Source organism: Haliaeetus albicilla, chromosome 7 (genome assembly GCF_947461875.1).
Source record: "Haliaeetus albicilla chromosome 7, bHalAlb1.1, whole genome shotgun sequence".
Taxonomy (NCBI): Eukaryota; Metazoa; Chordata; class Aves; order Accipitriformes; family Accipitridae; genus Haliaeetus; species Haliaeetus albicilla.
This window is the reverse complement of record NC_091489.1, coordinates 36888713-36901720: the sequence shown is the minus strand read 5'-3', so window position 1 is coordinate 36901720 and position 13008 is coordinate 36888713. Positions and strand designations below refer to the sequence as shown.

General features: G+C 37.8%; 1 protein-coding gene across 3 annotated transcripts in view; it reads right to left on the bottom strand.

The window, feature by feature from the left end:
* Nucleotides 1-280: 280 nt before the first annotated feature.
* ASB3 (ankyrin repeat and SOCS box containing 3) overlaps nt 281-13008 on the bottom strand; it is a 30199-nt gene continuing 17471 nt past the window's right edge. For 2 of the 3 annotated variants that reach the window (XM_069787730.1, XM_069787731.1), the window contains exons 2-10: nt 12445-12658; nt 11884-12042; nt 10280-10392; nt 9566-9701; nt 8682-8859; nt 7091-7288; nt 3769-4020; nt 1382-1515; nt 281-796 (exon numbers count right to left, since the gene is read on the bottom strand). In XM_069787730.1, the coding sequence (XP_069643831.1) occupies nt 525-796; nt 1382-1515; nt 3769-4020; nt 7091-7288; nt 8682-8859; nt 9566-9701; nt 10280-10392; nt 11884-12042; nt 12445-12640 (1638 nt within the window). In that variant the 5' untranslated portion in view covers nt 12641-12658 and the 3' untranslated portion in view covers nt 281-524. Of the gene's footprint in view, nt 797-1381; nt 1516-3768; nt 4021-7090; nt 7289-8681; nt 8860-9565; nt 9702-10279; nt 10393-11883; nt 12043-12444; nt 12659-12882; nt 12989-13008 lie in introns of those variants that run through there. The other variant, XM_069787732.1, reaches the window with a different exon arrangement.

Sequence of the window (13008 nt, the reverse complement as noted above, 5' to 3'; positions counted from 1 at the left end):
AGGGACTGGGTGCGGGCTCCAACGTTCTGCCAAATATAGACAACCAAGGACAGGAAAATAAAAGAAAATGACTGTTCCTTCAGCAAACGATTTCCTTTCTTATATTATTTTCCTATCTCTCGTTCAGCTAGACCAATCCCCAATACATAAATACATAACAATAATACAATATTGTGTTCTTTGACTTTCAGATAATTTCATTTGGTATATGCAGTACTTGGAATAAAGTGTCTACTAACAGTGTCTGACCAAGTAGATTTCAACCACTAGATAAGCGATGTTCATTGAACAAGCTAATTTTACTCCGTAAGAGTTAAAAATTTCCTTTCAAAAACCAGAAAATGTTCACAGACTTAGAAAGCTACAACAGACTTTTTAAACACATAAATCATAGAACTTCTAACAAACTTCTAGATATAGTATAAAACTACAGCATGAAAAGACTTATTACTACAGTTATTTACAGTAGTTCTTCTCCAGTGTCTACTAATTGCCATTACAAAATCTGCAGCTGCAGAGTTCAGTCACCACTTAACACAGGTGTTACAGGTGTCCCTCCTCTCTGCACCTTCAGCACTGGAGTCACTGGTAGAGGGAGCTCCCTCCTCTCTCTGCTTGAGATAATCCTCCGCTTCTGGGATAGCGTTGACTCGCAGTACATCGAGGTAGAGAAGGTAGTCCTGGAGACAAGCTGGCAATGGCAGTTCCCGGATAAACCGATCTGATCGCAGGCGTTCACTCGTTAGAAGGGACCGGATCTCAAGACGACAAAGATGAAACAGAGAAGGAATGAAGGCTGAAAAATTAAAAAACAAGTCAAACACTGAACAGGACACCATGGGATTACATCACTTGCCTGCAGTTACCTGGTTTAGCTGGATCCCATCTGAACCCCCCAGTCTCTGGGCAGGTAACGACGCAGAGTTCTCAATAGTGAAGGGCTGTTGCCTGCTAGAATCAGCATTTTAAAAATCTCCCTCTAGCTAGAAAAGTTACCTTAAACGTCTAGAAACAAAGTGTCAAAAAATCATTTTATCCTTAATCAGAAAGTTTTATCTAACCAGCCTAGAACAGCTAGCTACCTGCTTGGGGAGAGAGAGAGGCTAATGCCATCTTACAAGAAATGAAACATTAAGTCTGGAAGTAAATCCAGCAACAAAATAACAGAAGGGGAAACACTTTTAAGATAAGTACTAAATGACAGCATGACTCATTTGTTTGTTTAGGGTAACTACTATTCTGCTCCCCAGTTTCTGGACAAACAATGTCTATCGACTATTGAACCTTCTTTGCTGTCGTGCATTAGCACAAAGAGCTGTTTCCTACTTACAGCCTGGAAGCTGGCATACACAGGAACTTTTTTCCTAGCTCTACTGCTTACCAAAATGGCTCTTGGGAGTCCAAGTGAACTTCTCTTTGTAGTCTGAAAGGTCTTGCTCTACAGCTGGAGGAAGTCTCTTCCAGTTTGTAAACTCCAGGATGAAATTAAGGGCATTCCCGCTCACAGAGAAAATCCTGCATAACAAAAACTCCCATAAATATCATTTTACACAATAGCGTACGTATAATAATGGTCACAATGCATAGAAAGCTTTACTGTTTTCTAACAAATCCTTAACAACCTACATCCCAAGCCCAGAAACAGAAAACTACTAAAGAGAAATTCAAAGTAGTTTTGACAGCCCAAGCCTTTACTAATGTAATTTTATCTTCCTCCATTTCTTTTTAAAAGTTAGACTGTAAGAGAAAAATCTCTGCTCTGAAATTTAAATGCCTCAGTAATAGGCAGCATTGTCCTCTGCACTAATTTCTCATTCCATTCCCACCTAAATTTTAATAAGGGGTCAAGACACCAGAGCATTATAAGCATTACCATCACATTTGGGGAAAAAATGCACATAGATTCAGATATTTATTAAAACAAAACAAAATAAAAATCCACAAAATTTGCAAGTGTTTCAAACTCTCCATCTACCAAAAACTGCATTTACCTGTATTCAGAAATCAGTATGATTTACATTTCAAACCTTTAGCAGATTTGATTATGAAGAACTTCTAATAAGAGCTTAATAGAATAAAGTGTATAAGGAGGTTTAAGTAACAGCAGGTAAAACAACTGTTTTAGTATTGCACGTGCTGAAAAGCCATGCAATTTCACAGAACAGCTTCTTGGCTAGATGTATACAATCCTGAATTTTCATTTGAATGAAAATCTAAATGCTCTAAATAGAGAAAAATACCAGACTAAAAATTTTTAATTCACTTGCTTTTTACAAGAGATTCATGTCAAAATTATTTTATGTCCTTTCTAGTGTTTATTATTTCATTTTCATATTTGACTGAACTTTCATAAATTCACCGAAAACCATACAGGAGAGAGATCTGATTGCCTAACTTTCTCTACGGAGAACAGTGATTTTACTTTTTCCACTGGTAATTAAAATTGTCACTGCTCTAGATTGACCAGTTTATGATTGATTATACAGTTGTTTTACACAATGAGCCAGAGACAGTTAATGAATGCATAAATGTCCTTTGCTGTCTACTATCCTCCTGTTATTTTCCAGTACGGAATAGTTAATGTTGAAGCTAAACTTACAAAAACATTAGTTTTGTACATTATGATGTGATAAGCATTATTTTTAAAAGTGGATATTTAGACAAAGGAAGTGACTGGTATAAAAGTGTGGACTACATAACAAAATATCAAAAATCATCATATATGACGTACACAGACAGTGAGATTTGTTTACTCACTGAACTGCAATCTTGTAGTGTGATTACTTTTGCAATCACTTAGTCTTCTATGCATAAATATGATCTACAGAAGCACTGCTATACCATGCTTTATATATACTCCTCTAATTAATGTTCAGAAAGCCATGGATGCTAATGATTAACAGAATCTCACTAAGTCATAAATGAATGCACTTAAAACTACCAATGATATCTTAACCACGATATCTTAACAGTACCTGAAATATAAATCAGTATTTAAGTAAACCATAAAATCCTACTCCTTTCATACAGCTAAGTAATGCATGTAATGAGTTTATACATCTCACATTATGTTATTAACAGCTGAGACATACGGTAGCAGTCTAAGCATCATCTTCACAGACAAGAAAAAAACAGAAAAACATACAAATACTGCATAATTTTAAATATAAGTTTAATTCTGTAGTGCCTAATTAAATATAAAACATCACCAAACAGTTATTTGTATGTGGAAAACCTTAAAAAAAAAAAAACCCAAACAAAACAAAAAAACCACACCCCCCCCCAAAAACCCCAGACTGGAATTTTCACCACATTATTTTAACACAATCTCTAACTGCATCCGTTTCCTCTTCTCCTAGCCTTGGCCCAGCTTCACCTTACATTTGTTTCCCATCCCTCCTGACCTCTTTCTCAGTATTTGAATTTTTTCCTCCCATTACCATATTATACATACACACGCAATTTGCAACTAACTTTGGGGGCTAATAATAGATGTTCAACATAGAAACTGCAAAATTATGCCTTTCTCCAGGGTAGTGATAAAGCAATCTCATTTCTGACTTTCTTCCTAAAAGAAATTTGTTTTACTGAATCCAGCCATTACCCGTGGATGATTTATTTCAGACTTTCCGTAACCCTCACCATTCCTGATCATGGCAACTGATGATCAAGTACTATCCTCTGAAAGCATGCGTTAAATAACATTGGCAACAGCTTTGCAGATTAACATACAATATTTAAGTAAACAAGATAACATTATCTGCTTACCAGAATCTGCGCATTAAATTCACTGGATTAAAACCGGCCAAGAGCAGATAAGGCAGCCATTCCTTGTACTCCTCTTGCGCTTTAATTGTGTAACTTAGGAACTCCGATAACTGGTCCCCAGAAGGCAGTGAACAGCCCAGCTTCAAGAAGCGTTGAAACAAAGTAAACTTTTCATGGAACAGGCAATATCCCAAATTAATCCCAAGTAAGGTGATCCCGTATTTTAGGAAAATATCAATGAAATGAAAAAACCTATGAACAGCACACAAGGAATAGGACATCCTGTTAGTTCTTCCCCAGACCTTTGAGAAAGCAAATTTCTTCTACCAAAACTCCCCCCAAACCAAAGAAAAACCCAGCATGACATTCGGACTGCAGTTCTTTCTGGAAAGCATCACTTTAAAATGTAGAACTAGTTCAGGAGACTCCAGTCCTTACATTTAACTCATGTATTCATTTTATCCTGAAAAACCTGTAGTTCCAACCAGCTTCCAGGCCTTTAAAGCAAGCCTTTTGATCACAGATAGAAACCTCCCAAAGTCATCAATTACTGGGATCTGTAACCCAGAGGTATTACCACATTGCTGCTCCACCACGCGCTTGCTGTAAGCAGAAAGCACTGTGCCCACTTGATGAGGTTTCACCTTAAAAACATGCCACATGCAACAGATGGACAAGTATGCAAAAATATCAAATGACTGCATGCCCCAGAACTTGGGGACCAGCCTAATGTTCAAACTTATTAAGGGTTTAATTTACACCCAGCTCCATTTGCAGGTAGGTCTGCAACCCACTGAACTGTGGTAAACATTTTAAAATGTTTTTACAAGAATAATTTTATTACCATATTATAATTGATAATGATATGATAATGAATGAGATTATGACTGATAATTAGCGTGGTGTTAGTTAGTAACTGGATTGCACATTACTTCATAGAAGTGGTTTTGAAGTGGCGATATATGTTACCTGCCTCATTTACAGCACATTTTAGTAGTTACCTGGTCTGCATCCCTTCCTAAATTATTATATACTAAGAATAGGACAGAAGGGGAAAAACAATGTCCAAGGATTTTTAACGATGCTTTCTGGGAGTCTGCGATGAAAGTCAGTAATAACAAACCCTATGCACTGCTTCACTGCACACCTTATACGTCATGTATGGAGATATGGGAAAGCACATTCTGCCTTGTACCCCGATGTGTGATTTCACATGCGCCGTTTTGGATATGGATGAGTTCCTGCCTCAAGCAGTTCAAAATCACCTGCAGCCTGACCAGAGACACAAGAGGCTGTAACAGGCACAGTCACTGGGATGTACTTTCACTACTAAAAAAACCTAATTCTGTCCTTGATTTCCCTCTTTGAAATAAGCCTTTTTACTTCAAGTAGGATAAACTCAATCAGAATATTACTGTAGTATTTTCACTTCAGGACCATTATGAAACTGGCAAGTTATTTATTGCAATTATGGCATTGTAGATCGATGGCATATATTTGGTAAAGTTTTTAAAAATTTTCCTAAGCCAACTGTAAGAATGTGCGATCCTATTAATTAGTAGCATGCAACTAGTACACACTTTACAAACACATACATTCAAACATATTCAACAAAGAATATCCCAGCACAGTTAATTCTTTCAACAGCTTTATCCAGGGGAAAAAAAAGGTGCATCTCATCAAGACCATAATTTTTAATTAGAACAGGCTTTCTCATAAAAAGTAATTTCTCAAATAGCCTCTGCATATCTGTGTACAAGCCTCAACTGCTTACAGGATTCAGGGCACCAAGGCACATCCTCTAAATGTTAGTATTTTGGCTAAAAAGGTTTGCAGGTAATGAACTTCTGGAATGTAAGAAGTGTTAAAATACTGCATATTTTGATTTTTCTTCCCTACATAAAGGGAATCAGAGCAGGTCACATGTGGAAGGCAAGCAGTAAGAATGAGAACCTGAAATCATGACTCCCAAATGTAAGCCAGCCCCAAGAGCTACGATTTTGCATCTACTGGATAAACTGCTTTTTAATGGGGGTGAACAAAATTCACTACTACCATAACCTCATAAATTTAAATGGTAGCAACATAAGCAATAGATTTCGATCCATGTACATGAAATATTCTGTTAGAATCTGAGTTTTAAGAGCATTTAAAAGCATTTATGAAGATATTTACCTTAATGAAGCACACTAGCCACATAACATTACTTCGCATTAATATTCCTGAGGAAGAGTGCCTAGAAAGGGTCAACTAACTAGAATTCTGGCAAAATAGTAAATGAGAGCAATCAGATGAAGAAAAAAAGTTTTCAAATGTATTCTCTACCACATGAAATGCCTCTGTTGTTTTAAGGGGTAAAGCAGTTACCAGGTAATTGCTCTCAAGTCTCAATTAAAATCTAAAACATAATGACATTACAGCTCTATAGAAAGGTCAGAACTGCCAAGAAGTGACTGACATGTGATTCTCTATCTAGATTTGAGCTGTGCTAGTATTCAATCCTTTGAATGTTATTTTATACATTGAATTAGTTAGGGAGGAGCACAAGGTGAGCTTGGGGACAGCAACATCAAGAACTTTTACAGTAATAGCCCCCTCCTCCACAAATTTCCCACAGAAAAAGGAAGAAGAAATTTCTGTACTAAAAGAAAAAAAAAAATCAACAGTAAGGACATGAAGAGCATGTCAACTGACATACCATATATACACACACACTTCGGAGTAAGGCTTTTATACTTTATTATTTTTCCTCCAAAATTATAGCCTTTGCATTATGAAGTAAGCATTGTTTTATTTCCTGTTGAATACCAGGGGTGTGCATCACTCACCAGGCATAAAAAGAAATGGGTCATGATCTAAAAGAATGTATCATGCAGTTTCCCAGTCCTCCTTACAGCTATAGCATGGAGCTGATTAATTCTGCTTGTCTTATGCACAAAACTGGCATACAGGAAAGGAAAACACTATTTCACGATAACTCATCCTTATTGAAAAGGATCTGGCTACTTTTGATCCAATTACAGCATCAAGTCACGTTCCCAGAAGACAGAGACATGTTGGTAAGGCCTTCTGAAAGCACGAAAACTGCAATTATGTTCTACAAGACTCTTCTTCAAAGAGCTGAGCTTCCCCTTGGATATTTCAGTGAGCTTCTTCAGCTCATGCACGCAATCCAAAGCCCACACACTATTCGGATACTCACAGTTTAACTCCAGCAGCTCAAGAATTGAGGAAGGAGGGCAGGAAAACTGCACATTTAAAAAAAGTTAAATAAAGGCCAACATAATTATGAATAGTTTCAAAATATAAGAGATATACTTACTCTTTTTGGAAGACCATACACATGGGTGATCTGCAGTCGAAGTTAAGGCACTCTTGAGCATCTGGACTGTAGCCTTCTTTAAGTAATGCTTCCAAACATTCTTTATGACCACCATATACTGCTGAATACACAGGGCTCACTTTGCCTTTGCCTTTGTCACAAATCCGATCAGTAACTGGTATTAGCAACTCTAATATCCTGCAAATATTTAAAAGAACTATCTATTTTGTGATCTTATGCAATAATTAATTTAATTTGTCTGGTCATTACAACTTAAGAAGTAAATCCTACCTGTTTTTTCACTTTCATACATAGATAACAAACATTGTGCTTTGGGATGGATTTAGGCTGGCAATAAATATTTTAATCTGAACCAGGGACAGATATTTCCTATTATCCAACAATCCATTTTACAGCAATAGAGTACCTCTGCACATTAAATCCAGACTTCCTTGAAGTCTGGAAGCAAACTGAAAACATGAGTTGCAAATAAATTAATATTTACTTCCATTCAACAATACTCACTGAAGTACTGAAACAGAAAAATCATTCTGTTTCATAGCTCACACCTCTACATCCTTTCCAGCCAACAAGGATTAGTGACGGACACCGATTCCTTTGCTACTGGAACTTACTGGCACTGCTCAGAGGTTGCCAGTTACCTATTGTTGCAAAAGCTACGAAGGCAGCTAAACCACATAGTTTAACGGTGGACTTGGCAGTGCTAGGTCAACAGTCGGACTTGATGGTCTTCAAGATCTTTGCCAACCTAAACGATTCTGTGATCTTACGTTTCTGAGAAAATGAACAATACAGAGCTTCCTCAGTATCTACTACAGTCTGCCCTCCTCATCAGTTTGAGGAGTGGCATCAATTTGACACACCAACTTAATGATAACTAAGCTGATGACCTCCTTTTGCTAGGGGTTAAGATCAAGCATCTACTGATAATTTTGCAGTTAGTATTGTCATTAATATATTTGATTTTAAGTGCCGTCATACATGCGCAAATCATGGGGTTCTTGAGAGACGCTTCTCCACAACAGCATGCTACTCTGCGACTTCCTTCCACTCTTGGTTTTCTGCTGTGAAAGCAGCTTTTATCATTGGGATTGGGGAAAGCTACAAATGCATTTTGAAAAGGATTAAAGGAACTGTTTTGTGGCTTTCATTTTCTGGCTGGTTCAGCTAATTCATTATTTGCATATGATTACTTCTACTACTTAATGGTCAGGACTATAATTCTAATTAAGAGCTGTTCAAGTCATGTATAAAGCATATGCTGTTGTTACCTGTATTTTAAGATGTAAAAGTAATATGGCTTTTGAGTGAATCGATATCTGGTTCAGCACTGTGGAAAACCCTCTAAACTCATTAGGATACGGATCAGACCCAGGTTAGATGCTGAATTAAAAACGGTTGGTCACTTTACTGGGACTACTAACGGACATTAAAATAGGAAAATAATTTGGAATTCTAAATTACAAATCAGCTTGAGAACTTGTTTTTCTTCCTTTTAGAGCTGAACTTCCTCTTTGTTGATTAGGTTGTTACCAGAATCTTCTGTCTGAATGCCTTTTTAATCACCTACTTTTTATGGCCCATTTCAGCTGCTGCATGAATAGGTAACTGCCAGTTATCCTCGTTGCAGTAGAGATTTGGATCTGCCCCTTTTGATAAGAGCAGTTCCACACATTCGGCATGGCCCTCCTGTGCAGCTATCAGCAGGGGAGTGGCTCTGTCCTTGGCTTGACAGTTTACGTCTGCACCTAACAAAAAAAGCCAATACTTTACATCACCACTACAGGACACAAAATAAACAACAAATTAATGTTAATCAGTAATGGGTTTTCACAGAGTGACTTCACAATACAACAGGTTTTCCACAGCAACAAGGAAACATTAACCAGCTTGTTGCTAACTTTTTCAACACTCAGTGCTTTAACATTAACTCTGTCAAAGATCAGCACAACACGAGATAAACCTGCTGGAGGAAAGGCAATGGGCTAGACAATCTTTTGATCACAATTATTTTTTGAGATTCTCCCCCAGGAGACACGTGCTTAGATGTATAAAACTTGTTGATTATATGAATGAGACTGTTGCTGTCACTTTATGATCAGAGAGAGGTATCTTCACTTAACCTGAACAATATTCTATCACAAAAGCAATGTCATCAAAATCAGACCACTAATGTAGTGCTATTGTGGGCTTCTAGAAGACCCTGATGATCCTTAATCTTTTCAGAGTTTTGGTTTATTACTTCCTACCATCACTTGCTGAAAACTATATTAAATTATTGAAACAAGATTTAAGCAATTAAGATGGTTTTGCATACCCACCTGCAATTAAAATTACATTAAAACCCCCTAAAATTTCAAGTTATGAAGTGCAAAAGTAGAACTAAAATTGTATCTGGTGACAGGCTGATGCGAGTTTACAAACAGTAAAAGCTAAATGAATGATCACTATTACCATGGGATACAAGCAGTCTTAAGCTCTCCAGTTTTCCATACTGAGCAGCAACAAACAAAGGTGTAATTCCAAAGTCATCCTTACATTCCTTGCTTGCCCCTTTCTCCAGGAGTATTTTCATTATCTCAGTGCATTCCTGAAATAAATATTTTTATTCTTAACAAAAAAGTGGGGGATTGACATAATGTATTTTTCCCACACATTCCAAACAGAAATAAGAAAAAAACACGATATATTCAATATTCTAAAGGAGTACCGAAAAATTAATGGCAGAAAAAGCTAGACAAGTTTAATTTTTCACATTTGTTCATTTACATAATATGTACAAATGGAAATTAAATTAGTTTATGAGAACCATTTCTAACATATTTCTATCCCAGAAATAGGTTGTACATCTCACTGATGATGAGATACTAAACAGAACTCTTTCTCAAAAAATCTTGTAAGAGATTCACTTCCCAAGTAACAACACATGAGCTTGTGAGTACATGCGATACTTATACTATTTAAATAATTATTGCTTCCCAACATCAACATCTCATGTAGTTCCAGATACACTCTTCAGTGCATTGCAAGCCCTTTGGCGTTTAGGCAACCTTATGACTGCTAGGGTAGGTTAGGAAAAAATACCCGATAAAAAAGCAAATAAATAGATAAATTATCACTCAGAATACAGCAGTTACATGGAAATTATATGATACACTTACAGGTTACCTGAAAAGAAGCTTGGTGCAAAGAATTCCATGCAGACCAAGAATGAGGTCCCTTAATATTTGCTCCGTGTTGGAGCAGAAACTTTACAACATCTGCATGTCCATTTTCAACAGCTTCAGATAGAACAGTAACAAAAAGAAGAAAAAAGAATTCTTATTAAATGGATTTAAGGAACTCATTGAAAAATTCAAATGGTCTCACCACTAACTTCCTGACACAATAATCATAATTCTTTTAAACTTGCCTTTTACATTTACACCCCCAAAACAGTTTTGGAGAGTGGAAATTTATCCACAAAGTTTTTAGTTAAGACTTGTTAAAATTCTACCTACATTGTGCTAACAAGAGTAACAAAAGCAAATTTCTCTCCTCCCTCTTTCCTGTGGAACACGGAGACAAATCTGCAGCAGGCACCTAACTGCATGACAGTTGCAATGGCCTCCCAAATTTGTGAAGCCCAGTGGCTATCTTAAAACAAATTCCTCCAAACATAAACTTAAAAAAAAAATTTAAAACTGTTTTAAACACTTATATAAAATTAATTTATAACGTGTACATTTAACTTATGCTAATGCATTCATTAACAAAGCCTCCTTTAGCATCCTGATTCATCCTCAAGTTTTTGCCAACGACAATTATACCAAGGCACATTTCCTGTGTAACCGTAAAAGCTTGATATGGTGATAAATGACCTGCAAATAGTTGCTACTGATTAAATAATTTTTAGAGTATTAGTGCACAAGCTCGCCAAAGGGGCACCAGTGGCTTGTAGTACTCAATGTCCAACACAGAGCTGTACCATAACCCCATTATGTAGTTTGGACTAACCTGACCATATACTTTTTCCTTTTTAAAAATCTCTTGGATACACAACTCCAGGACCGTTCCTTGGCCCTGTCTAATCTATGTAAGCACTTACACATAGTGTTAATTATCATTATCCAGCGTGCTTTTAGTGATGATTTCCCCACAAGTGCTACCTGTTACCAATTGTTTTAAGCAAATAAGCTATTTAGTCGCTTAAAAATAAAATGTGACTAGACTTGTAAACAGAGGTAATGTGGCAGCCGTGTTTGCCTGGGTACGGAGGTGAGTAAAACAATAAGCATATTTAATCAGATGATTTAGGCTCTGAGAATTCGCTATAGCAGAAGTTTTAAGCATTTAATTATGTCAAACATAAATCATAGAAAAAAATACTACAATAATGGACTTTAATTGCTAAACTAGGAATTCCAAAAAGAATAAGAGGTCTTTCCACATAAGAAGTAGGGAGGAATTAAAAAAATAATACTTGAAACACCCTCACATAGATGCAATCCTATACCTCCTAGACCTTTTCTGTGCCAGAAAGAAAGAAAAGGTGATACAGGAAACCAATTTGGCTATACAATTTTGTTTTAAAACACAGTCTGAAGCAGATTTGTCCACAAATAAAAGGTAATTTTTAGACCCACTCCATCCCTGAGCCTAAAGCCTAGTATTTAGGCTACAAAAATATGAAACATGGTAGGCAGTAAATGAACTCTGGTGAGTTTAAACTCAGCAAATAAGCTTTGTCCCACTCCTCAGCTGTTGTGAGATTTCAAGAAAGCTCGTGTCACCTAGGAACAGCGGGGTTGTTGCTTCGGTGGTAACTTCATTTGGGTCAGCCCCCGCTTCCAGAAGAACACGAATGCTTTCCAAAGACCCATGGCGTGCTGAAAGGTGCAGCGCACACAGCCCTTCAAATGTCTTTGATTTTATGTAGTCATCAGATGGAGCTACAAATGAGAGTAAGGGAGGAGGAAAAAAAAAAAAAATACATTTAGCAATGAATTACAAAACACAGTTATTTTCTGAAAATAACCGAGTTATTTGAGATGCATGGCCTACAGCGTATCCACGCGTGTGCTGTTATCAACTCTTCCAAACAGCAGTGTCAGTTACTGCTGGCCCTAGGCAGATACCCGCCTTGGACAGAGAAGGTGAAGTAAAATCAAATGTCATTCACAGACTGCAACATGCCAATTTCTCTCTACCACAGCTAAGTCAGTAACTACCAAACCACACAGAAATTTGTGAAACAAGTAAGAATAAGATAAGGGAAATCTATTTGGTTTATATTTTATATGACGGGGTAATTCAGCAGCAAATCACACTGTCTCACATCAGATTTTCCTTACCTGCACGAACTAACAGCCTCAGACATTCACTCGAATTGTGAGCTGCTGCTTCGTGGATTGGCACCCAACCCCTGTTATCTGGAACATCGATGCTGTATCCCTGCTTAATTAGTTTCCTCAGCATTTTAACGTTTCCTTCTCTGGCTGCAAGCCCCACGGCAGAACATCGATCGGAATAGGCTTCCGTGAAATCCATCCCCGCGTACGGCAAACGCTGCAGGAGCAAGGCGGGAGGAAGAAGGGGAAGGAGAGGAGGGGGAAGAAAATAAAAATAGTAGTTAAAAAAGAGACGCCTGTTAGTACGAAGTATGTGTATTTTTGTTTTGTTTTGCAGAGGTTTTGGTTCGGTTTGCGGTTTCGGGGGCAGCGCGTTTGTTTGCGGGGGGGTAACGGCCCCCAGCGGCTCCCCGGGCAGCAGTCACGGAGGGCGGGGGCCACCTTTTCCCGACCGGCCGGCCGAGCCGAGAAGGCAAACCCCAGCGCACCGGGCGGGCTCACGCTCACAGACACTCCGCCAAAACGGCGCCGTGGCTCCGGCAGGACCAGGACCGCCCCCGCCGCCGG